Source organism: Protobothrops mucrosquamatus, unplaced genomic scaffold (assembly GCF_001527695.2).
Source record: "Protobothrops mucrosquamatus isolate PMUCROS unplaced genomic scaffold, P.Mucros_1.0 scaffold4326, whole genome shotgun sequence".
NCBI lineage: Eukaryota > Metazoa > Chordata > Lepidosauria > Squamata > Viperidae > Protobothrops > Protobothrops mucrosquamatus.
In genome coordinates, this window is record NW_015390240.1 from 63,312 (window position 1) to 90,876 (window position 27,565).

General features: G+C 38.0%; 1 protein-coding gene across 1 annotated transcript; it reads right to left on the reverse strand.

The window, feature by feature from the left end:
- Positions 1 to 26,989, reverse strand: CDON (cell adhesion associated, oncogene regulated). Its single transcript, XM_015828214.1, has 19 exons — positions 26,901 to 26,989; positions 26,516 to 26,788; positions 23,997 to 24,143; positions 20,254 to 20,397; positions 19,284 to 19,571; positions 18,898 to 19,167; positions 17,765 to 18,121; positions 16,618 to 16,907; positions 16,018 to 16,183; positions 15,240 to 15,371; positions 12,897 to 13,103; positions 12,270 to 12,451; positions 11,634 to 11,739; positions 11,092 to 11,214; positions 10,376 to 10,603; positions 8,435 to 8,721; positions 5,218 to 5,297; positions 1,603 to 1,856; positions 1 to 264 (listed from the first exon to the last, which is right to left on the reverse strand). The coding sequence occupies exons 1-19, from the start codon at positions 26,968 to 26,970 to the stop codon at positions 98 to 100; spliced, it is 3,771 nt and encodes a 1,256-aa protein (XP_015683700.1). The 5' UTR covers positions 26,971 to 26,989; the 3' UTR covers positions 1 to 97.
- Positions 26,990 to 27,565: the final 576 nt, after the last annotated feature.

The following is a 27,565-nucleotide window of genomic DNA, read 5'->3' on the forward strand; positions in this document are numbered from 1 at the left end:
ATAAATAGTGATTCTAATAATTAATATTCTTGTTGTCCGTCTCTTCCAGCAATTCTGCTGGGCAGATACTGGCTTTATCAAGGAAGGCCATTTCTCTTTAAGTCTCCTGTATTTGGAGCTGCTGATGTCCCCCCAAACTGTCCAAGGTGACACCCCCGTTTGAAAGCACTTCGGTCTTTTCATGACAGTGTTTTGAAATCGGCCGATGAAAAAGGGGGCTCCAGTTCAAGCTGGCATCAGATGTCTCCAAACGTCCACTGTGATCTGCAACGGAAAACAGTAATCAGCATCTGTTCATCAGCTACCTAAACCACCAAAACTATTCAAAAGATTTATGCAAGTCCCAACGGGCTGCCATTGACTGAATGTTCACTATTTCGCCTCAACATTAATGGGCATTCTGTGCAGCATCTGGATAAGGATCCAATCCAATTAATTATAGCTGTTGAAATGCAGAAGTACAGCAAAAGATTTTTTTTTTTAATAAAAAAATCAGAACTGTGATTACAAGCAATCGATCAATCCTCACAGCCTAATCAAAGGAGAAAGATGGAGGAAATTCCTCTTGTAAAATCTCCTAATTTTGTAAAGAAGCCTGAAAAATAATTGAGCATTAGGGGCCACTCAAGATACTGTATTTATTTGCCCTTACAATAATTCTGATTTCCGTGCGGATGAATTAAAATGTTTTAGTTATAAGAAAATACTCATTACAGTACCAGTTTGGGGCAGTAGTTAAGGCATCAAACTAGAAACTGGGAGACCATGAGTTCTAGTCTCACCATAAGCACAAAGCCAGCTGGGTGACTGTGGGCCAGTCACTTTCTCTCAGTCCTAGGAAGGAGGCAATGGCAAACCATTTCTGAAAAACCTGCCCAGAAAACTGCTGGGAACTTGGCCAGGCAGTCTCCACGAATCAGACACAAATGAATGGGAGAGAAAAAAAATACAAATGACCTAAGAGGTAAGAACTGAAGAAGCTTCTTGGATGAGAAGTGAAACATCTTCAAGGACAAACAAAAGTCCAGTTGCCTTTTGAAAAAGCACTTTTGGGACCACCATGACCTGGATCAGGGCTTTTCAATCTTTTCACCCATTGTACCACTTTTAGGATATGGCAACATCCGAGTACCACCAGTCGCCTAGCAAGGGGTCAAAAAGTTGATGACCCCCCCCCAAAAAATATATGAAAAAAGTGATAAAGTACAGGTAGTCCTCGACTTACAACAGTTCGCTTAGTGACTGTTCGAAGTTACAATGGCACTGAAAAAAGTGCCCCCCAAGCCACAGCCGAGCAAGACACCTGCCTGCCCGCCCGGTTGCGCTCTTCCTCCTGTCCGAGGTTTTCATTGTTGTGAGCATTTCTGTTGAGGTGGGGTGGGGGGTGTTTGGTTTTTATTCCCCCCGTCTGCTGGGTGGTTGCAGCAGGTTTTGGTCACTTCACATGACCCCGGGACACTGTGACCGTCATAAATATGAATCAGTTGCCAAGCATCTGAATGTAAATCACAAGACCCTGGAGATGCTGCAACATTCCAGCTGATCGGCGCTTCTTCTGGGGCCTGGCACTGATCCCGGCGCTTCCACTGAGCCCTGACATACCTGATATACAACTTGTATTGAGTGGGGTCACATTTTCTTGGCCACAAGTGTCCTGATGTGATGGCGACTCTGCCTTCTCCTTGTCATTCTCCTCAGTCTCAATGCTGCATCCAGGGACTGTGGATGCCAGGCACATGGCCACAATCATGTGATTTAATGGTTTCATTTCTAGACTGTCTTGCTGATAAGGTGCTATAATGGGCATCACCGGTACAGAACTGTTGCCAAAATTGCCACTGGTTTTAGTGAAACACCTACAAATATTCAGGCCAAGAAAAAAGAAAAGAAGATTGATCAGAATGTACATCGTGTTTCACTGATCAATATATTCTTTATTTCTTCAAAATATTTCTATAATGCCTGCCGTGCACTCAGCACCAGAAATACACACAACATAAATATGCCTCTGTATTATCATTCACTTGCCATGAATAGTAGATCTGTAGTAAGTTAACAAATGTCAAAATTGGTAATAATGCATTTCAATCCGCAACTAAAATATGTAGTAGCAAAATCTTTATCTTATTTCAGTTATCTGGGTTGGATGTTGTTTAGGACATTAATGACTAACATTAAAATCTTACACTTGATTTAGCAGCACAAGCATGTACAAAATGCTTATTATAAATACAATAATAGAATATTCTTTATTGGCCAAGTGTGATGGGACGCACAAGGAATTTGTGTGTCCCATAACAAGTACTATTTTATACTTCTTTTCAAGAGCTTATCTTGATAATTTTTTATTGGTGTAACTCTGGCAATATAACAAGGGATTTCATTGTTTGCTATATTTGCCAGTTTGCTCTCCAAATTGGAAAAGCTCCTGTTGACAGAATGATTTCATTCAGGATGGCATTCTTCTCCACTGTAATCCTAGAAAGTGAGAATATGCTTTTTGACTCTTCCCAAAAAGACACTTTGATAATTCTCTCTTGTTCTGGATTGTGAATGGCTAGTCAAGCAGAAAAGAAAGTCAGTTTCTTATAGCTGAAGCTACTCAGCCTTTGAACAAAAGAAAACAACAAAAAAAAGGCAACTTAACAACCGAAATCCTTTGTAGGCATGCTAGCTTCTAATCCAAAGTTTTGGGAAGCTGCCAGTACTTTAAACATTTGCAGCTGGAGCATCACTTCCAAAGACATGAAGGCAGCGATCAAGTTGTTTTCTCAACATTCACAGTAAATGCTAACAAGAATTTTACTGTATTATTGGTGATTAAACATAAATTTGGTGAAAAACCACATCACAGCTACATCTATTTAGGGAAGATGTGGGAACTGTTGCATAAAGCATGAGGTCCAGAAAGAATAGGTATCTTAAATGATTATATAAGTAAATGCTGGATCTAATAAAATAATCTGGAGTGATCACTCTGGATTTTGTATTTATCTTTACACAAAATGTGAAGCCATATTCTGCCTACAGATTTGTTTTATTGTAAAGATGCTTGACAGCAGCTCACAGATTATTTCAAGACTTTCAAATAAGCCATTTAACAACACCTTCCCATTTGTCTTTAAAAAGGGGGTGAATTCTGATTGACTTGCTGCCATTTTTAGCAATGGATTGGATGAAAGAGATGGGAACCCAGGGAGAATTGAAGAGAGAATTATGGATACTAATTCATTATGCAAAGATGATGCCTATGTAGGGCAAAACGCAACACAATTCAAACTATTCTTATTTGTTACAATTGTTTGTTACATTTGCCATGAGTTTTCTTTTAAAACGGGGTGGCCAACCTTGGCAACTTTAAGACTTGTGGACTTCAATTACCAAAATTCCTCAGTAAGTATACAAAAATTCTCTTAATTTTCCATCTTTATGTTAACTGTAAGCAGATACACACACACACACTGGAACTCTCCTAAGATGCAAATGTAGAAATTTGAGTATTTTATGCAGTATTGCAAGAATCAATAAAAACTGACTTTTGGCTGCCAAGCTGAGTTGGCACCTTTTAACTTTCATTTTTAATTTTTTCCACGCAGTGAGCTCTACAGCTAAGAGTTAATTTGAACCTGAACCATAACTCAATACCTTGTATTTTGCACTATGTAAAATCTTTGACTTTCAGTTTGATTTTATTGGAAAAGTGACAATGCAACTCACTGTAAGTGCCTGGTGTGACTGCAGTAAGGGGCAGTGTGTGACTGCAGTAAGCAAAGCCTAAATACAAGTATGATTTATAACACAGGCAACAGCAAGCACAGGTTGCACAATCCCAGGATTGTCATTATGTGAGCCTTCGGTGCAGAAAAGCCAGGGTGCCTTGCGAAATATTAAGAAAACAACTACTGGCAGAAAGCTGCTATTTATTTTTATAGTCCATCAATCCATTATAGATTATGTGCTTACTTAAACTGAAGCAAAGGAGAGGCTCATAGATAAAAAGTTAATTTTTGCTTGTTTCTCATGGAAGAGAGAGAGAGAGAAAAAAGCTCAACTCCGCTATAAACAAGTGTTAAAGTATTTGCATGAAGTTTTTTCCCTTACTGCATGAGCCACTAAGTTTAAAATATACAGCCAACACAAGGCACACATTTTATAATCTACAAAGCGGAACTATTATTCCACGTTTATTTTGATGAACGGGGATGGCTAGTAAAATGCTGGTGTTGAACCACAAATATTAAGTTTATTTGGTTTAAGGGCCTGCAAGGGACAGCCATGCTCTACATGAGATTGAAGCACTCCTTCTGGGAATTCTTTATGGGTTCTGACAGTTCATAACTTCAAGCTGGCCACTGTGGTGAAAACCTGCTAATGGGAAACTGGAAAAATGGGTGGGACCTAAGCATTATAGGTCATCGTCCCCAAATGGAGTAAGATTTCTTTGTGCAGGGCAAGTTTTCTATGAGGCAACTTCTAGCCCATCAACAGAGATTTTGTTGCAGTGGAAAAGCCGAATTCTTTAGCATGTCTGCTCAGGCTCTTGTTTTATAATCTTGTTGCTGAAGGAAAGCAAAATGACCTGGCAGCTTTCAGAAAAGAGTGAAGTTGAGACAGCCACCCTGGATAATATTATATCCAGCCTAACCACTAGTTCAAGAACCAGCCCTAAGGCCGGATATCATTTTTGTGCTTCCTTGCAATTCAAGGCATCTAAATTAGATCTTCTCAGACAAAAATTGCCTGCTTCTATCAAGGCATTTTTCATTTTAGCATGTACTAGATTGCGCTGTTTCCTATATTAAGAAATGGCTAATTTCGTGAAGAAATAAATGGGCCTGTAACTTAGAAAGCAGAAATTTGGTTGCATCTTGTAGTTCAGCCCAGATTTGGAGTCAGCTGGCATCAAAGTTGAATAAATAAAGTAGTTCAAGCAAATCTTGCAACTGATAAATGTCTGTGCAGCAGTACAAAACTGCCCTCACTAAGTATACTTGACTAGAGTTAACTCTACATTAAAACTGAAGGAATTTAATTTCTTTGAAGCTGAAAGGTCTTCAGAGGTTGCCACTTTATAGAAACCCTGTAGCATTTTTTATGTATAAATCTGGAATAGTAAGAATGCAAAGACCAAGGTGTACTTGCTAGACACATAGATGGGATCGCTAGTCTGTGCAGGCTCAAATTCGGAGATCCCAATTCAGAGATCAGTTCGATTACCTGTTGTTATTCCAGCAGTTCCTGCAATTGGCATATTCTGAAGGATCTGTCTGAGGGACGGAGGTATATACGTCACCACCCTGGATGATGGGGGAATGGAAATATTTGAAAATTAAAATAAGGAAGCTAATGAGTCTGTAATATTAAACAAGCAGGCACAGTATATTCCATGACATTCATAGGGGTGGGTAACGACGGTAGCTTTAGGACTTCTGGGCTTCAACTCTCAGAATTTCTGAGCCAGCCATGCTGGCTCAGGAATTCTGGAAGTTGTAGTCCACAGGTCATAAAGTTGCGACAGTTGCCCACGCCTGTGCTAGAGCAAAGCCAAGCCAAATGTTATGGCTTAGACATGTTCATAATAAGTTCCTTGGCCTTATTTTCAGCTTGAAACGCCCAAGTTTAATTTGAAGAAAAAAGTGAAAATGTTACTGACATGGTGACAGACATGAAGGGAATTTTTCTTTCCTGGAAACTACTGTTTGTTGGTGGAGACAGGATGTTGCATGTGTGAGTGATGAAATATAATCAATGTCCCAGTTTCTTTCAATTATTCCATTTAGCTCAGCTTGACTGACTAAACTCTGGGTTTGAAATTTGCTGTTATTTTTACAGATGTATTAATTTGTCAGCCAAAAGTGATGGAGAAAGAAGGCAAAGGGATTTCTGAGTTTTTGTTTTTGGCTGTACAATCTCTGCAAATAAAAAAAAACAACCCACCAGTATTAATAACACGTAACTCATTGCTAAATACTGTGTATCAGATCCAGTAAGGGATCTGAGTATTTAGATTTGTATTACTATTTATGCGGCCTATCTAAGAAATACTTGCAAGATAGGCAGCATAAATAGCAATAAAAATCTAAATACTCAGATCCCTTACTGGAAGACGAATTTCAAGACAACTGTTCCCAAGTTGTTGCGTGCCTATATGATAAAGTAATTAAACTATTTGGGGGGTGGGGAGAGAAACAGGGCAACTTTTTCTCATCTATGAATCTTGTGAAGAGGCTGCAACTCCTTATTTGAAAATGTTGCCTCTATGCACAACTATATTAGTGTTTGTGGGGGTGTGGCGGTGTTAGCACAAAGAGCAAAACCAATGTTTTAATGTAGATTCTTACTTTATTCAGAGCTTCGGCATTAGGGACCCTTCTCCGAAGAAAAACAGGACATGAACTAATACTCAGTTAGGGATGAATAGCCAGAATAAATGGTTTTAAAACTCTCAAGGATATTGATCGATATAAGCACTGGAATCTTTGAAATAATTGCATACTAAAATGTTGAAGGTAGGATTTCCTACTTGAGAGAAATCATGTTACTTGGAGATAAATCTTAAGTGTGAGAATTCGGCTTTGGGGGAGGCATCTAAAAGGGGGATCTTTAACACCTGTTTTAAGTTTGTGTTCTCAGCATACCCACCCCAGCCACCGAGGCTCTAATTTAATTTCACAGCGCCTGCGTCCACCACCCTCCTCTACGAGCTTTCATTTAAATATTTCTAAAATCAATGTTTGGATTAGCCTTTAAATGGGTCTTAAGGATCTAAGAAGGCCACAACAAGGAAACATGAAGACTGTGAGAGACTTGAAAGGTTATCTGGACAGCCATTCTTGTACTTCTAGCAATCTGTTATTCCATGAAATGAGGTGTTTATGTTCAATTACCAGAGCAAACAATTGCCCACTTGCCCTCCCACTAGAAGCAGATGATGTTACTTAATTTCTGAACACATTCCTCGTTTCCCATAAAACATTGGAACAGTTTTGTGTGTAGGACCTCTTAACCTAGCAGCTCCTCTTGAGTTGTTGCTACTCAAGCAGCAAGAACAATGATAAACCTGCCTTCTTCACTTCTCAAACCTCTAGCAGGAGTAAGGAAAGCACTATTTAAAGTAGGCTGCATAATAAAAATACATCCTAGGAACTGTGTTTTTTCAAAACAGACGTGAATAGAATAGTTAGTGCTTAAAAAGAAAGCGCTTAAAAAGAAAGCAGATATTATGGTGTGGTTGAGCAAGAACCAAAAGGGGGGAAAAAAGGAATTTCTTCAGTTTATGAGCTTCAGTTTTTGGCACACTGAAATGTAATTAAGGGCACTACTTAAAATTAGGTCTGAAACACAGCTTAGGCACAAAGTGACTTGGCACACATCAAATCTGTGCATATTAAAAAAAAGTGAATCATTTATCTGCTAGAAATCCCTTATCTCATATTACAGTAAAAATCTCAACATAACCATAGTTTGGATGGATATACAAAGGGCATTTCTCCCCTTCTTAGCATTGTTCCTGCAACTGCAGGATCTGGAATATTTTTTTTGTTCCAAATCAACTCAGTGTTGAGCCATTGGCTGTGACAGGAACTGACCAATCAGCTTATTGTCTGAGCCAGATGTTGTGGGCTGAGAGACAGTGACTGGCCCAAAGTCTCCCAACCAGCTTTCATGCCTAAAATGAGACTAGAACTCACAGGTCACCTGGTTTCTAGCCTAGAACTGGCTCTCTCCAAAGGCAAATGCCATTACTATTATGGCATTTCACACCTATTAAGGTGTGAAAATGGGCAGTTAATTTATCAAGATTATTTGAGTGTAGTGTTCCACAACACAAAAAGCTACATCCAACATTATTCAAATCTAGCCCATCTGAAGCATTAGTTCTCTACTGAACCTGAATTCAATTGAATCAGCTTCATAAATTTATATATAAAAACTTGATGTATACCATTTTTTTTTAATTTCTAGGAACTCTGAAGGTTTAAACAAAATTATGCATCTTTGCCCGATAACAGAAATTCTCAGTAACCACAGGAATTACAAAATTTTTGTACGTTTCCATTCAGTAACACTATTTACATTAGAAAACTCTGCTACAAATTCAGTAACTTAGGGTCTCTATACAAAAATGAGCGTATGAGAGGAACAGATGGACTATTAGTAAATGAAGGTGTTCAAGTCTCCAAATATTACATTAACAAAAATGACTTTTAAAGTGTATCTTTAAGTCTATATCTATTGCTCTCACGATGAAGTCTTTTATTAACTTTATCATACTTTAATAGGTGTCCAATAATGGGGTCTTCAAGAACAGATACCGGTATATGACATTTGCAACTTCTCTTTCAAGAAGAGTGAACATCTCCACTTTCATTTCTAATGTTCCTAACAATGACAGCTTCAAGGGCTTGACCCATAAAGCATCGCATTTACTTACATTTCCTATGTGATGGGTGTGTTCATATTCTATGTGGGCTCTGGAGAGCGAGTTAGAATGTCCCGGATAAACACCGGTTCCACCACTGACAGCACCGTTCATGATCCCATTCATTCCATTAGCAACCTTATGATGGAGGTGGAGGCATCCATTATTATGTTTTCCATTACTGATAAAGTTTCCATGTACGCCACCATTCATGTGGCTTGTGCCTGGCAGAGTTGTATACTGAACCATTTGTCCATTGATATCCGTACCTTGGTAGAGATAGCTGGGAGGGTCATACTCTGTAGAAACAAGAAGAAGAAATCCTCTAGAAATTGCAGCTTAACTTGGATGTACTGCATATAGAAGATGTTCTTGGCCTATTTTCCCCTGCATTTATATACTGTGTCAATTAACAGTTTTAGTCTATAGCAAATCTTCCAATAGGAATAACTTTCCTAAATATAATTTAAAGCAAATAGCATAGTTGGCTGCATTTAAAATAAAAATAAAAGTGAATCTCTGCAGGAGTTAATCCCCATTAGCCAAATCAGGAAGGCATGGGGTCGGAGTAAGCATTAAGCTTCACTGCATATTTACAAATTTGTTGTCTTTACTTATATTCACGTTTGAGTGGAAATCATGTTAAAAATACATAGCAAAACCTGTGGATTATACATGAATTTACGAAATTAGCAGCCATGTTCAATCATACTCTATCATGGCCAGGGCCAGGAATACTAAACAGTAGTAAAGATCAGCAGCCATGTTCAATCATCCTCTATCATGGCCAGGGATAGGAATATTAAACAGTAGTAAAGATTAAAATAATAAAATAGCAAAAACATGAATAAAGTTGGTTAAATAAAATAAAATATTGGATGATATCAAGATGGTTAACAAATGAGATGAGTTATAAACATAGGTTGCTGCTTCATTTTTCACCATCACTACGCAACTTTTGGTTATAACCTGCATAATAGAGGAGTTACAGGCTGAGAAAAATAAACTCATGTAAAAGTTGTCTTTTGTTTCACAGTAATGATAAAGCAGGGACGAGATGCAATGAGATGTGGAAGGTACAGACTCCAACCGATAGTTTAAGACTGCAGAAAAAAACAATCACAACCAGCCTGCCTTCCATTGAGGACCTGTATACTGCATGAGCCAGAAAAAGGGCTGAGAAAACATCTATAGACCCCTCACACCCTGGACATAAACTGTTTCAACTTCTCCCCTTAGGTCTTAGGACAACGGTATAGAGCAGGGTTTCTCAACCTTGGCAACTTTAAGACTTGTGGACTTCAACTCCCAGAATTCCTCAGCCAGCAAAGCTGGCTGAGGAATTCTAGGAGTTGAAGTCCACAAGTCTTAAAGTTGCCAAGGTTGAGAAACCCTGGTATAGAGCATTGCATGCTAAAACAACCAAACTTTTTTCCCCCCGTGTCATCACCCTGTTGAGCACTTAATTCCCACAATACTGTCTCATTTCCCATGTTTTCTTATCTTCTCATCTTTCCTACCATCTTCTCCTATTGGTTTCTTAAGATTTATCAATTGTTGTTTGTAACTTATGATTAATGATTGTTAACTATGATTTATGACCTATGACTTGCTGTTTATATGTACACTGTGAGCTTATCACTGGAGACAAATTCCTTGTGTGTCCAATCACACTTGGCCAATAATTCTAATTCTAATATTTTTTTCTCCTTCCTTCCTTCCTTCCTTCCTTCCTTCCTTCCTTCCTTCCTTCCTTCCTTCCTTCCTTCCTTCCCTTCCTTCCTTCCTTCCTTCCTTCCTTCCTTCCTTCCTTCCTTCCTTCCTTCCCTTCCTTCCTTCCTTCCTTCCCTCCCTCCCTCCCTCCCTCATTATTATTATTACTATTATTATTATTACTACTAGTATTATTATTATACTATAAAATAAGGCTGTTATGCATGAAAAGCAACTTACTTTGCAAGGCATTCTGCTGACGGTTCTTCCATAAACACATGGCAATAAAGACAATCAGAATGAAAACCATCCCTCCAAGGACACAGGCAACAATGAGATACAACATGTTGCCACTCCGGACTGAACCATTTGGTTGACCTGCATTGCTTCCAATTCCACGATCAGGGAAATTAGGTGGTGTACTAAGGTCTTTCACTGGGTATTCAGATGCTCCAGGTGAACGTTTCACTGATTGGAATTAAAGCAAAAAGGTTAAATGAAAAAAAAAAATGAAATGGTAAATTCGTGCAAGTGTTATTCTAGCCTGATGCTGAACTTCAGCAACAGCTGAAAATGCTTTAAAATTATTAAGTCCATTAGTTACAGAGTACCATTCATTAGATGCATTTGTTTTGGCATACAATAAATAATCACAAACAATCAAGGAGGAATGAAAAAAAAATGAGAGGGTAAAGAGTGCCATATTATTCTACTTGCCTTCAGTTTAAAGAGCACTATTTCAATTTAGAAAGGCATAATATATGCTAGTTAGACAATGTTTCTCCCCTTTTGATAAATATCTGCTTTTGAGACTGATCAGGTTTGCTTATTAACAAACAAGATTTATTATCAGAAGCATCAATTATGGATGTTACCTAGTTTGGTAATGAAATGTTTGAAAAAAAAAAAACCCACCAAGCTCAGAGAGCACCAAGGGCCCCACAATTGTTTCTTACCTTTGGTTTCACATATCATCACATTGCTATAGTCACTTTCTCCTCCTTCATTGTAGCACTGCATTTTAATATCATATGATGTTTCAGGTTGTAGGTGGCTTATCAAATGCCAGAGTTTTGTACCTGGGAATAGAAGGAGTAAAGGAGAAATGGAAATGACATTTAACAGAACTGTACTCTTTCAGATGAAGTGCATTATAAGAAAAAAAAAGTATAGAACATCTTATAAGAGACAAAAATTCAAAGTCTATGAAACTCTGCATTCAGATATGTGCAAAAAAAGCAATTAATTCTTAAATCTCTGATAAATTTTTATATGGTCAATCTTAGAGAAGTTTTGGCAAAGCAGTATCCTTCTATGTCAGCATTTTCTAACTGTTGCTCTCTAAAAAGTATGAGTACAAAAAGTCAGTATATCCAATGGGTTATTACTGTGCGGTCTTAAGACATATATACAATACACAAGGATAATATTTACATCTGATTTAATCAGGCCTCCATGCATTAAGACACAAAACAAAGGAGTTGTACATGGATCTTACCTTCTACAACATCTCGCTTGTAATCACTATCATTGTCACTATCCGTCGGGCGATAATAAATGTAAAATCCTTGGATAGGTGTGTTGTTGTTACTCGAAGTAATATACTAAAACAGAAATACTTAAACACGTGAGAATTCAGAACACACAATACGGAATGAAGAAAGATGTAGGGAAGATAAATTTAATGACACTGATAAACTAAACTGCAAAAAACATTTGAAACTTAACCACTACACAGAAAAAGAATTAATTTGATAGCGTATTTCCATCTTTTTAAAAATTTACTTATATATTCAATCATTAAAAACTGAAACAACTAGAATTCCTTAGAACCTAAGATTAAAAAATTCTGATATCAGCATTTAATGTGCCATTTTCATTTGAATCTTCTATTATATTCTCATCATCCATGTTTACTTTTATACTGCACTAAACAATAAACAATATAAACTACCGAAAGGGAGAATGGCTGTATATAAACAGCCTGTTTAGAATAGTATTTATAGAACATATCTGTTTAATGTTCCAAGAGTCTCAAGACCTTTGTTCTACGATAGTTAGTGAGCAAACTGTTTTATTAGTATCTTTTAAAAAACATAAAACATTATTTCCAGAAGAAGAACTGGATACTCACAGTCCACTTTAACATGATCTGGGTGTCACTGACTGCTTCAGTATAAGCAATGTGAGGTCCTGCGATGGGGCGGTTGGAATATCGGTTGGTAAAGCCCGCCACATTATACGGTCGAGAGGGAGAACTTCGAGGGCTTTCCCCATAATTATTAATAGCAATTACACGGAACTTATATGCAGTTCCTTTCAAGAAAAAAAAAGGGGGGGAGAAGAATGAATTAGCAGAGATGGCCAAATTGACTGTGCTGATAAAAGAAAAGAACATAAGTGCTTTTGTTTCTACTTGGAAACCGCTTCTGGACTTTGTGCTTGAGGTGGAAAACAATGATAGTATGATTTTGGGTTTTACCGATTAGACTGATTTGCCGATACATTGGCGTCGGAAGTCAATGCCTTGTTTCTCCCCCTCCCTTTCCTTACACCTTTTTTGTTTTCCCTTTTTCTACTGTTGTCCCCTACTATTTGCTTTTGTATTTTCACATTTTATGTTATAAATGAATAAAGCTAATTAAAAGAAAATAGAAAAAAAAAAAGAAAAAAAGGGGGGGTGAGAATGAGATTAAATCATTCTGGGGAAGGAGAGTTGGCCAACATACCACTCATTAGCACAAGGCATGCCAATAAATACCTGGATCCAAATTGTCAACTTCCACTGAAAGTTTGGATGGAGAGATGTTATCCGCTGCAACTAGCCATTCATTGTTTCTGTTAACACGTTTATATTCTACTTTAAAGGCAGTGATAGGTGATCCACCGTTTGCACGCGGGATCCAAGTGACATAAACAGAGGTTTCCGATGCTGTTGAAATAGTGGGCCGATCTGGTGCCTCAGGAACTAGAAAAGAAAATAGACAAATCTTCATACAAAATTGTGTACAGAAAAAAAAATACACTGATTTTTATGCTGTAGGTTATCAGTTAAATTAAAAGGATATACCCAGTGTTTAAAAGGCATATGGAATGGACTTAAAAGACAGAAGAAGGCAACAATCAGAGAAGCAGAGAAGCCCATTCCAAGAAACTAGTTTAGGTTTCAGACAGCCCACCCACCCCTTCTAGTTCACACTAAGTTCACACTAAAAGGAGGGAAGGGGGAAGTGCATTCAGAGTCAAACAATTCTGTTACTACAGCTGCTGCAATAAATATAGTCCTGACCTACATGGCGTGGACTTCTCAGTCTGGTCTACACAACATAACTTAGACTTAATTCTAGAAAATCTATCTTGAAATACTACAGCTTATTGACAACCCTATGCAACAATAGTGAGTTAATCCAGAGCATACGCATCCTGAAGTATTATCGTGTCAAAGAGAATTGCATAACTTAATTCACAACCATGGAAATGGACACAGAAACCAGTTAATACCAAAATAAATTCAGCTTTATTTTAAGGAAGCTAAATAGTTTTTTCATAGTGGTGAATTAGGTAGTGGTTAAGGCACCAGGATAGAAACTAGGAGACTATAAATTCCAGTCCAGTATAGGCATGAAGCCAACTGAATGATCTTGGGCCAGTCATTCTTGCTCAGCTCTAGGAAAAAGACAATGGCAAACTACTTTTGAAAAATCTCGCCAAAGAAATTGCAGAGACTAGTCCAGGTGGTCCACAGGAGTGATAAACTCCAGGCACCTTTTCCCCCACCAAAAAGCTAGTATTCAAAACCATGCAGATTACATTAATACTTACTGAACTCACTTGAAGTTAGATAGCAGGGGAAACAGAAAAAGGGAGAAAATGAATGTTAGTTAAGTCTGATTATAGCCATTATCTGAGATATTATCCCAAATCTTTTTGTATATTTTATATCAAGTTGTACAAGATACACCATGAAGAAAGGAAAAGATTTAATTGGAAAGAGAAAGATACAGTGTAACACTGAAAAACTATATATTTTTAAGATTAGTTTCCAACTTACCTTTGTACATTGACTTATTAGATGCTCTTTACTTTTTTAACAGAATGAATATCATATTCAAGATTTGAAACCTGACTGCATTGTTTGAAATCAATTTACAATAACAAAACCATCTTGAAATGCTTTTGAGTTGATGGTGTATAATGGTCTAGTTTTTTTAATTTTTGTTGACAAATTGAGGGGGTTTGGGATATTTTTAATAATATATGCTGTGGTTTTATTGTATTTTATTATAATGACCAGTCATAACAAATTGGAATAGTCCATACATCTCATAAATAAAATCTGCACATTTGTAATATAACCAGTGACAAAACATGCCTTTTATTAGCATTTATTTTAATAACAGAAAACATTTAACCAATATTAAAAATCTAAATATAAATTACTTTAATTCTAACACCATGACATATAACCTAAGACTGCTTCATAAAACAAATCACGTGGAAAATGAGTAGGATAATCCAAGCCCTGATATTGTGCAATTTGCAAAAAAACTGAATTAAACATAATTATGCTATTACCAGAACTGTTCAGAAGCAGAATGTGTTGCTTCAAAAGAAAAATTGTTTGCTTCCCCAAAAAGGCATTTAAACATCTAAAAACTGTCTAATATCATTAAATTAGGTGATCCATTTATTCTCCTTGGCAGCAGTTTCACAAAACGTTTGAGCAGAAATGTTCTCTGGTAATACTGCCTATAATCATTAACTGCAACAAAGGAAGTAACCTCATACAAGTTCAGTCTATTTATCCACCCATGTTATTATGACAAACAGACAGACACACTTCCAAAGTACTGGGCCCCGGTGAATCATCTGCTACCTGAGTTTAAGCTACACAATCTGCATGCAAAGCATATATTCTATCACTGAGTTAAACTCCAAAAAAGAGTTCAGTGTTTGGAGAAGGTGCTTTCTTATTTTCTTTTGAAGTTGCTCTGTTAAACACCCAAGTGACCTTGGAGATGGCACAACTAACAGAAGATTCGAAAGGTGGTTAAAGTTGATGTTTCAAAAGTACATTATTTTCAGATTTATCGATGGGACTTACCGCCACTGTGTCGAGACAAATCTGGAAGGACCACGCCAAAATTGTTGGTTGTTCCTTCCTGAATGACAGAATGTTTAGGAAAGCCAATTGGTTGAGAGGGAGTCTGTGAGGTTTTTGAGGAGGATGACCTTTCTGGGGGGGAAAAAAAGTGTACTCAGTAAATAATTTAAGATGTCGTAAGGTACTTATTCAAGTCTTTTTAGTAAGTGTTAGTCATCTTGTTGTATGCGAGCAGGCAACAAAAATGTTGAAAAACCCCTATTTTACTCATGTTGCTTCCTGAAAGCTCCAACACGAAAGTGAGCTGATGGAATAAGCTCAGAAGAAACTTTGAGCATCCACAAGTATATCAACGTGAAACATTTAAGAAATGCTCTTCCACATACGAAACATCTTTGACAGAGTTGCTCATGGGACGGGGGGGATCTGATTCTACCCCATTTTGGCATTTCCTCTGCTGCTCTAGGAAATGAGAAGGAGCTGTCTGTTAGAGTAAACCGCAGAGGAAACCTGTTGTGATAATTTGGGATTTGCAAGTGAGCTAGTACTGGAAGTGCCTATCCTGTGAATAGATATTTACTCACAGAGTTTCGGGAGCCAATTCACCTGCTAGTTCTGAGCAAGGAATGTCAACAATATGGCAGATGCTATACACAAAATAGCTTACTTTGAGGGGAAACATGTCAAGAGGTTTCCAAGTGTACGCACTTCAGAGAAAAAAAAGTCACCTAAAATACATTTCAGGGAATGATAAGTGGTGTGACAAAAACTTTCTCACCTTTGCTAGTACGAAAAGTAAGCATGGAAGGCTGCCCTTCACCAGCATCATTTTTTGCAACCATCAAGACTTCATACAGACTGGAAGGTTCCAGTTCTGTAAGACTGAGTTCATTTTCACTTCCAGGAACACGGATTGTATACCAATTAGTAACATTGCCATCCAGCTGTAAAAGGAGAATTAAAGAATGATAAATCAAAAACTTTAGTTTACAGGAAGGTAGGTAAACAATTTGCTGGTTCTAATGTTGGCACAGAACTGTATTATTTACATAGAAACTGTCTAGCTACCAAACTGTGTTTAAAAACAAAAGCGCAGACACAATGAAATGCTTAGGATATCCACCAAAATTCTTCCTTCACATACTGCAAAAGGTAAATGTCAATCTTTCCTGTAATACAAGGCCCAAAGACGTTTAAAACAGGCCAGCTTTCATTAATCACCATTGCTGCCAATGCTTTAAACTAATGTAGAGCAGCATTTCTATTTTTCCCCTCTCTCATAGTTACTACCAGGATACTGTAGCTGTCCAAAGTTGTTTTTTTTTAAAAGCCATAAAAACTAATATTTGCTTTTTGTAGAGAGCCAGGATAGTCCTACCTTGCGATATTTCACGAAATAAACGTTGATTGGCCGACCACCATCCTTTCCAGATCGCCAGATCAGGTTATACTGGTCTGGCTTAAGTGTTTGTGGAGGGCTGAGAATGATGGGCGCTTCGGGTGGGGAAATGCCACTGGACGTTTTTTCTGTAGCAGTTTTGTCAGTAAGAATCTCGGCCGGAGACTTTCTGGGGAGGCTCACTTCTGAATCAAGATCCCCATCTCCATCATCATTCTGGGCAATTTCAGAAGGAGGAGCTGCTGCTTTTGTACTGGCTTCATAGGGAACTGCAGAAGAATTTAAAGATTAAAGATAGGCATTGGCTGAATGATCTTTACAAATGACACTTAATAACATCACTTATCCCGTCAGTATTTCTTCATAAATGAATATCATCACAAAGTGATTTATATCTTAAAGATAATATTCCTTTTTTTTTTTTTTTTTAAAAAGAAAGTTAGATTATAACAGCAAATAAGAACAGTTTTTAATCCCATTGTAATGATCCATATGGTTTCTAGATTCTTATATACACGGCTAAACCTATGCTGAAAATGCTTCAGAAATGCTACAAAATGCTTCAGGAATCTTCAACTTACAACAGTTTGTTTAGTGACTGTTCAAAGTTACAATGGCATTGAAAAAAGTAATAGAAAGGGTTTATAAAGTAAACATTTCGTTGTGCAACACTTTAGATCTGCTTGCCTGCCTCTGCTGAACTGGTAATCAGTTTGCTGTGGGCAGCTGATTCATTAAAAATCAAGGAGGAAGAAAGTTTATTTATTTCAAAGTGAATGTTAATGTGTCAGCAACATTACTACCCAAGTTGAACTTAGCTGACCTCAAAACATAACACAGCAGCCTTATTATAATCTCCAGTCTGTTATTATAAGTGTTGATTATATAGGCCACAATTCTAGAAACGGACAACTAACTCAATTTAAATAACACACCTAATTTGCAAAGAACTGGCACAGAAAGATCATGTTTCAACATAGAAAGCAATAGAAATTTGATGAGCTATAAAACGTATAAGTTTACAAAATGTGGCAATTTGTGGACATTCCATTATTAGTGCAAACCTCTGTTCGAATGGCCCAACTGTTTGCACACTAGTTAGTAAGATAACTGGGATGGTACTCACCAACTGTAAGGGAAGTCTCTGAACGAGCAAGTCCATAATCATTTGTCGCTTCACAGATGTATTTCCCAGCATGCTCTGCTGTAAGAGGCTGAATATATAAGGAACTTGATCCACTGCGAGACATAATGTAGTAGGCTCTGTCTGCAATGGAGTTACCACTTCTTGCCTGGGTGGATGACTTATGTGACTTTGAGTAGAGCACCTGTGAAGGATGGGTGGTAATTATTCCGTGCCTGTTGTACCAACGAATTACAGGGGTAGGCAATCCAGTGGCATTACATGACAATGACACAGTGTCGCCCTCTATCACTTTGGTATTGGCTGGCAGTGAAGTTATAATTGGCTTGGAATTTTTGTCTATTTAAAAAAATGAAAACAGAGAAAAACACAATTTACTATTCATCCATATATAGACACTTACACACCCACAGAAAAGGCCACGAAGCTTCAAAGAATAACATGAAACAATAATATTCTGACTATACATATACAGACTGCTTTGAGTTACAACTATATTTACTTTATTCATTTATTCCCTACCTTTATTACTTTGATAAATAACTCAAGGCAGTTAGTATAAGCAGCCGTCTTTTCTTCTCGTAACACAATAAAAGATCTTCTCAAGAGAACTGAGCTATCGTTGGAGACTAGATGTATAGAAGAAACTTGGATTGGTAGGGAAAAATAAAGGCGCGAGTGATTATTTTTGTTTATTTTAAATACTTACATACTGCTTTGCATGAACTACCTCATGAATCAAATTAATTGTCTTATATGTTAACAAAGAGAAGAACAAGGATAGTAATGGGAGAAAAGGGAACGGGAACCTTCAAATACTGTAGGGAATAACACTCTAAATAGCAGGCATTAAGTTCTGAGAAGCTTAATACGCAAGTGGATGACAATTCACAATTTGTGCCATCTGCAGTAAGAGCTCCACGGTTAATTTTAAAGCTCAGGCAAGTTTACAATGGAAAAGGTTTCCTGGCAGTGTCAACAATTGGCCAGAGCTTACAACTGGGTGCATAGCTCAGTAGTTAAGATTTACTCACTAGAAATAGCCCACAAAGCCAACAGGCCATTTCTGTATAGACTAAAGGAGGATAGGAAAAAAAATGCATCATGTGTTTTACCTGCTTGGGAATGAAATCTCCCAGTGGACTGTGAAAATCCAATGCCATTGTTTGCTAAACACTGATACAATCCTGTGTCTTCTGGGGCAATTTGATTTATTCTTAGCTTGTTTCCTGAAGGAAAGTGCCGGGAAGAAAGATGGACGGGAATTCCATTATGGTACCAGGTAACATTAGGTAAAGGATTTCCATGTATTTCGCAGGAAAGATGCAAATTTTTGCCCCAAGACACTAACTGATTTTGTAATCCTCTCGATATAGAAGCGGGTTCTAAAACCAAAGAGGAAGGAAGAAAGGAAGAAAAAGGAAGTATTATATCCCGTTTCGTTCTGCTGCAGAAGCAGAATTTTGACTCTGAATTTGTAAATTAAACATTGTCATCGTACCAAGCACATTTATGCTGTAGTTAACGTATTTCACAACTCCAGAATTGTCTTGGACTACACAGGAATAATTTCCAGCATCAGACAGTTCCACAGAATCAATGGTAAGGTGCGAATGAAAGAGCTTCCATCTGTTCTGAATTAGCACATCTCTGCCATCTTTATACCAGTGAACATAAGAAACAGGCAGCCCACTAACTACACACTCCAACATCAGAGATCTGTGTTGAGGTATTGCCAATGCCTGAGAACTGGTTGGATGAAGAATATGAAAATCCGCTGCGGAAGAGTCTGCAAATTGAGGAAAAAGTTAGCATGAGTTTTTCTAATGAGCTATCTCAAATTCCTTGGATTCCTATTTCCCTCCCCACCCCCGAAGTATTTTGCTTGTTTGCAATACTTATGCATTTTTGTCATAACTATCCACTGTGAACGCTAGATCACAAAAGGTAATATTTAATTGTAATCTGTTATCTGATATTTGGCTACAAAGCCTGTAAAAAGCCTAAGTTTAAATTGCCAAGCTTTCTCTGTCATCTAGAGCAAAGCCGTTATTATGATTTGTTTATCATGCTTCACACCTCACCTGCTCTGAACTATTTTAATATATCAAGCCTCTCCATTAGTCTGTCTGGCTCAGTATACTCTATCAAAGCAGCCCAGGTTTTATACAGGACCGTTTCCCAATTTTAGCTGGACATACTATGGGCTGGAGACCTAGATACAAAAAAAGATTCCCACGATATGCAAATCCAGCTTTCAGTAACAGCCAATTATTAAAGGTTAGAAAGGCTTCAGATCCTTAACTCTGGGAATATACATTCTCATACAGCATTTAACCATGATGAAGATAATTACTGGTAATAAGACTTTTCAGCAAGCAGACATTCAACCAAACTAAATGGATGAGAGACCTAGCAAAGCAATGGCACTGCACGTTGACATTTTAATTACACTGACATGCAATACTCACTACTGATTATGAGCTTATGTCCAGTGGGTTCAAGTTTGAGATCATCAGTAACTGGATTATATGCTGCACACTTATAAATTCCCTTGTCATCTGAAGATACATTCAAAATTTGCAGATTTCCAGATGGGAGAATAAGGTAGTTTTCTAATAAAATAAAAGCGGAGTTATTTTAATGAGACTACAAAAAATATAACTTGATTTTTCTGTTGAAAATACTGTGTTTAACTTGTATCATATGTTAAAATGCAAACGTGTAGCAATTCTCAACAAGCTAAGGGACGTAGAAACTTGCCTGTTGATTGTTCCAGCCATTTTCCCCGGACACGGAAGCGAACCTGTGCTTTTGGACTGCTTTTTGGTAGCTTGCAACCTATTAAAGCAGTATTCCCTTCTTCCACTGAAATTGTGTTTCTCCATGAAGATTCAAAATCATCAAGATCTAGAAAAAAAATGAAAGCTTTTTTATTTTATTTTCAACTTTTGGTAGATTTTGTAGGTCTTTAACCAAAAGAGTTTTACTTAATAAATATTAGTGCTTTCAGCTGATTGGGTGCTGAGTTACCTTAAAAAAAAATAAGAAAACAGTAAAAGCCTCCTATACATTCTCAATCCCAGCAATTTTGCTGACTGATTATAAATCCAGCTGCAAATGTGCCTTTCTGGAGAAGCTTTAGTTGTCAGGTTCTGTATAAAACTGAGAATCTGTTTTTTTCTTCACAATGCTAAAAGGATTGCCAGGCGAGTGTGCAACTTCGGGTTTCAAAAGAATATAATCTCCTAAGTAATTAAGGAGGGAATAGGAAAAGCTTTAACTCAACTATCTGTCTAACCAATATCACAGTGCCTAATAGGGTTTGCCCTATTTACACTTTGTTCCTTGTGCAACTGGATAGATGTAGATCAAAGCTAGTTGCTCTTTAGAGCAGGGGTGTCAAACTCAATTTTATTGAGGGCCGCATCAGCATTGCAGTTGCCCTTGGGGGTGTGTGTGTGTGTGGCCACGGTGGGTGCAGCCTACTGGGTGGGCATGGCCAGCTCTACATCGTTCGCGTCAAGGGTGCCTGTGGGGGCCTGGGCAGGAGTGGGACAGATCTGAGGGTCTCTGGCAGAATGGGGTGGGACTGGGGCAAGCACCAAGACATGCTCCATTTTTTCATTCCTCACAAAGGGTGACACACCTCCCCAGCATGCACCCAGGGGGCGGGGCCGACGCGACAGGGGCTGGTTCCTCGCTGTTTCTAGACAGCCTTGTGGAGCTAAGACTGAATGTGTTTCAGCATAGATGGCCACCACAAAATTGAACATTGGCTCCTGGCTGGCCTGGGCCAGGGCCAAGGCAGCAGGGGCCGTTCCCTCACTGTTTCCAGGATGGCTTCGCGGGCCACATGAAACCACTTCGCGGGCCTCATCCGGCCCCCGGGCCTTGTGTCTGACATGTCTGCTTTAGAGGATTGTTTATTGTATCTACATTAAAGTCATGTTAACATTATGGCATGCAAAGTAGTTGAGTTTTACATACTTTATAATTTATAAGATTTCACACCTAGCTATGTGCCCTTTTTGCAGCACATAAGAGCAGCTGACTAAAACAGCAACCAATTAGCTAATTTACTTTGGTAAATACTAGGACAATATTAGCAGACTCTTAACATGTAATCAGAATGTTTGACTATCAAATGACTTTTCAATGCTTGTGTTTTCTATACTGGTCTAAACTAACTGATATTTCAACTATAACTTGATAAATGTCTACTTTGCTTAAATGGCAATTCAACACAATATTGGTCTTGCTGCAGTCATTTCATCAGCAATTAATACAGTACAAAAGGCACTGAATGTATTCAGAGTTTTCTACAGTCCTTAGCATCTGTAAGTACCAACTAATGTTCATAAGCTCTCAAGAGGATCTTGCTATGGGTCAGTACTCTACAAAAACATTTATCCTTCTCAATTATGAGAAGTTTTTCTCTTATGGGTATTTTGGATATGCTTCAAAAGCAAAGTATATTTATAATGGAAATGTATCAAGCTCAGGCATAAGAAAGGAGTAATTCAGACATTTTGTTTCTGATCTGAAATAGTCAAATTACACTCAACAGAAATAAGTCTTCTGTGCTGATATGGGGGAGGGGAGAAGGGGAGAGAAGGAAGAAGCAAGGCATATTTGTTTCCACATTGTTTAAATGACCAGCTGAACATTCGTAGGGTTGGTAAGTTGTAAAAAGTGTACTTAATAACTGGACTGTTCTTCAACACTTGGTATTTGAAGGCAGGCGAGCACAGCACCTGCCTTAAAAGAGAAGCTACTTTTTATTGGGATCAACTGGTTGCATTCTGCCAAAGGAAAGACATGCTTAGTTTAAGAAGTTGCAAAACGGTGCTGTTTAGCTGAAGCAGCTTTTTGTTTCACACTTGAAAAACAGCACAGCCTTAATTTATAATTAAGTGGGATAAATTAGGATTAATAAACTTATTAACAACAAGGTTAGCTTATTTCTTCTTCCCTTTCAAGTAAGAAATACCAAACATTCTTTGTTTAAAAGTCATGTATATATTTAAGTAGCACTTCCTAGAGATTTCATTTTGTATGTCTGTTCTAGTCTGCTTGAAAGAGAATCTTTATAAGCTTCTGTCTACATGAGTAGATACATCCATACAATTTTATTTCGCTCTAATTCTGCTTGTGACTAAACCTTCTCTGAAATAAGTTTTGTTTAGAGATAAAAAATGCTCAGAAACAAAAGAGGCCAATGGGAAGAATAAAAAATTGATGAGGTGTACAGTTTCACCATCAATCAGAATATAACTTACATGCTACAGACACAGTTGCAGGCCTGCTGATTATTGCACCAATACTGGTATTAGCAACACACTGGTAGGTTCCCGAATTTGAAGGACTAAGAGAGAAAATGGTAAGGGATCCTGGCTGTGGGTCTACTTGCTCTGTTTTCTTATGCAATTTCTCTCCATTGAATATCCAAGAGAGATGAGCTGTAGAGGGTTCAGTGGAACAGTAAAGTGTTATAGTTGCTCCTGGCTTCTGGATGGTAGAAAGAGGTTCAGAAATAAAGTGAGGAATCAACTCTAGGGAGAGAGAGAGAGAAAAAGACACACATATATGGTGTTTATCAACTACTGTCAGCTGGCATACATTTTATCAGTCCCAAAAGAGAACATTAGAAACATATCAAGGATTATAAAATTTTTGCAAAAATCTTGGCTAATAGATTGATGCAGATACTGCAACATTATATACACGATGATCAAACTGGCTTCATAGTTGGGAGGTACATGAAGAATAATATTAGGCAAATTGTAAATCTATTGGAATATTTGGACAAGAATAATCAAATACCTTCGGCCTTTATTTTTCTTGATGCAGAGAAGGCCTTTGACAAATTGGAATGGCAGTTTTTACATAAAGTCTTGGACTATATGAACTTTGGAGATCAATTTAAAACAGCTATAAAGGCGATATATCAAAAACAGACTGCTCAGATAATTATAAATGGAGACTTGACNTTATAAATTCCCTTGTCATCTGAAGATACATTCAAAATTTGCAGATTTCCAGATGGGAGAATAAGGTAGTTTTCTAATAAAATAAAAGCGGAGTTATTTTAATGAGACTACAAAAAATATAACTTGATTTTTCTGTTGAAAATACTGTGTTTAACTTGTATCATATGTTAAAATGCAAACGTGTAGCAATTCTCAACAACCTAAGGGACGTAGAAACTCGCCTGTTGATTGTTCCAGCCATTTTCCCCGGACACGGAAGCGAACCTGTGCTTTTGGACTGCTTTTTGGTAGCTTGCAACCTATTAAAGCAGTATTCCCTTCTTCCACTGAAATTGTGTTTCTCCATGAAGATTCAAAATCATCAAGATCTAGAAAAAAAATGAAAGCTTTTTTATTTTATTTTCAACTTTTGGTAGATTTTGTAGGTCTTTAACCAAAAGAGTTTTACTTAATAAATATTAGTGCTTTCAGCTGATTGGGTGCTGAGTTACCTTAAAAAAAATAAGAAAACAGTAAAAGCCTCCTATACATTATCAATCCCAGCAATTTTGCTGACTGATTATAAATCCAGCTGCAAATGTGCCTTTCTGGAGAAGCTTTAGTTGTCAGTTCTGTATAAAACTGAGAATCTGTTTTTTTCTTCACAATGCTAAAAGGATTGCCAGGCGAGTGTGCAACTTCGGGTTTCAAAAGAATATAATCTCCTAAGTAATTAAGGAGGGAATAGGAAAAGCTTTAACTCAACTATCTGTCTAACCAATATCACAGTGCCTAATAGGGTTTGCCCTATTTACACTTTGTTCCTTGTGCAACTGGATAGATGTAGATCAAAGCTAGTTGCTCTTTAGAGCAGGGGTGTCAAACTCAATTTCATTGAGGGCCGCATCAGCATTGCAGTTGCCCTTGGGGGGGGGGCGGGGTGTGTGTGTGGCCACGGTGGGTGCAGCCTACTGGGTGGGCATGGCCAGCTCTACATCGTTCGCGTCAAGGGTGCCTGTGGGGGCCTGGGCAGGAGTGGGACAGATCTGAGGGTCTCTGGCAGAATGGGGTGGGACTGGGGCAAGCACCAAGACATGCTCCATTTCTTCATTCCTCACAAAGGGTGACACCTCCCCAGCATGCACCCAGGGGGCGGGGCCGACGCGACAGGGGCTGGTTCCTCGCTGTTTCTAGACAGCCTTGTGGAGCTAAGACTGAATGTGTTTCAGCATAGATGGCCACCACAAAATTGAACATTGGCTCCTGGCTGGCCTGGGCCAGGCCCAAGGCAGCAGGGGCCGTTCCCTCACTGTTTCCAGGATGGCTTCGCGGGCCACATGAAACCACTTCGCGGGCCTCATCCGGCCCCCGGGCCTTGTGTCTGACATGTCTGCTTTAGAGGATTGTTTATTGTATCTACATTAAAGTCATGTTAACATTATGGCATGCAAGGTAGTTGAGTTTTACATACTTTATAATTTATAAGATTTCACAACTAGCTATGTGCCCTTTTTGCAGCACATAAGAGCAGCTGACTAAAACAGCAACCAATTAGCTAATTTACTTTGGTAAATACTAGGACAATATTAGCAGACTCTTAACATGTAATCAGAATGTTTGACTATCAAATGACTTTTCAATGCTTGTGTTTTCTATACTGGTCTAAACTAACAGATATTTCAACTATAACTTGATAAATGTCTACTTTGCTTAAATGGCAATTCAACACAATATTGGCCTTGCTGCAGTCATTTCATCAGCAATTAATACAGTACAAAAGGCACTGGATGTATTCGGAGTTTTCTACAGTCCTTAGCATCTGTAAGTACCAACTAATGTTCATAAGCTCTCAAGAGGATCTTGCTATGGGTCAGTACTCTACAAAAACATTTATCCTTCTCAATTATGAGAAGTTTTTCTCTTATGGGTATTTTGGATATGCTTCAAAAGCAAAGTATATTTATAATGGAAATGTATCAAGCTCAGGCATAAGAAAGGAGTAATTCAGACATTTTGTTTCTGATCTGAAATAGTCAAATTACACTCAACAGAAATAAGTCTTCTGTGCTGATAAGGGGGAGGGGAGAAGGGGAGAGAAGGAAGAAGCAAGGCATATTTGTTTCCACATTGTTTAAATGACCAGCTGAACATTCGCAGGGTTGGTAAGTTGTAAAAATTGTACTTAATAACTGGACTGCTCAACACTTGGTATTTGAAGGCAGGCGAGCACAGCACCTGCCTTAAAAGAGAAGCTACTTTTTTTTGGGATCAACTGGTTGCATTCTGCCAAAGGAAAGACATGCTTAGTTTAAGAAATTGCAAAACGGTGCTGTTTAGCTGAAGCAGCTTTTTGTTTCACACTTGAAAAACAGCACAGCCTTAATTTATAATTAAGTGGGATAAATTAGGATTAATAAACTTATTAACAACAAGGTTAGCTTATTTCTCCTTCCCTTTCAAGTAAGAAATACCAAACATTCTTTGTTTAAAAGTCATGTATATATTTAAGTAGCACTTCCTAGAGATTTCATTTTGTATGTCTGTTCTAGTCTGCTTGAAAGAGAATCTTTATAAGCTTCTGTCTACATGAGTAGATACATCCATACAATTTTATTTCGCTCTAATTCTGCTTGTGATTAAACCTTCTCTGAAATAAGTTTTGTTTAGAGATAAAAAAATGCTCAGAAACAAAAGAGGCCAATGGGAAGAATAAAAAATTGATGAGGTGTACAGTTTCACCATCAATCAGAATATAACTTACATGCTACAGACACAGTTGCAGGCCTGCTGATTATTGCACCAATACTGGTATTAGCAACACACTGGTAGGTTCCCGAATTTGAAGGACTAAGAGAGAAAATGGTAAGGGATCCTGGCTGTGGGTCTACTTGCTCTGTTTTCTTATGCAATTTCTCTCCATTGAATATCCAAGAGAGATGAGCTGTAGAGGGTTCAGTGGAACAGTAAAGTGTTATAGTTGCTCCTGGCTTCTGGATGGTAGAAAGAGGTTCAGAAATAAAGTGAGGAATCAACTCTAGGGAGAGAGAGAGAAAAAAGACACACATATATGGTGTTTATCAACTACTGTCAGCTGGCATACATTTATCAGTCCTAAAAGAGAAACATATCAAGGGAAGCGAATTTACCTGAAGCTGCAGTTGAGAGGAAAACTGTAAGAAAAAGCAGTTCGTGTGAAAGTACTGGATCAGGATGCATAATGCCAAGTTACAAAGGCTGGTGGCAAAGGGCTTCAGAGTAATATGACTCAATGAGGAACCTACAAAAGAAGAAAGTGTAGGCATATTGAGGCATATTTTTCATGAGTAAAAACATAAGGCATAAACATTGATAAAGGTAAGTTGGCATTGAACTTCATGGATACGTCCCCGTAATTTTCCTGGCAACACGACAGAAATGGCATGCCCTCTCCCCTCCTCCTCCAGGTACTACCTGCTAATCTTAACTCAAGCACTAACCTGGGCTGATCCTGCTTAGCTTCCAAACCCAGTCAGTTGGGTGTTGACAGCTACATAGTTTCAACCATATGTACCAGAACTAAAACATAGCATGAAAAGCCTTTAATACCCTCAATCTTGTTACTTGTAGAAACATGTAGGAATCTTGTTATTTTTAAGTTCCCAGCACGCTCCACAACTCTACAAACAAATTAGCTATCTTACCAAAAGGAAATAATCCCACACAGCTTCAGCCTTGTTGGCTTCTGCTACTTTTAAATAATAAACTATAAATATTAACACTTGGATTTTTTCTTCTCCCATAGGTTCTTTTGTGGCAGAAACAAGAGTTTAGG

Bases quoted from the DNA above. Each gene is read 5' to 3' on its own strand.
- CDON (XM_015828214.1), bottom strand. From the start codon at position 26,970: ATGCATCCTGATCCAGTACTTTCACACGAACTGCTTTTTCTTACAGTT. The intron at 19,168-19,283 runs GTACGATGACAA...CTTTGGTTTTAG, and splicing joins CTACAGCATAAATGTGCTTG to AACCCGCTTCTATATCGAGA. The intron at 5,298-8,434 runs GTAAGTAAATGC...CCCATCATCCAG, and splicing joins ACACCCATCACATAGGAAAT to GGTGGTGACGTATATACCTC.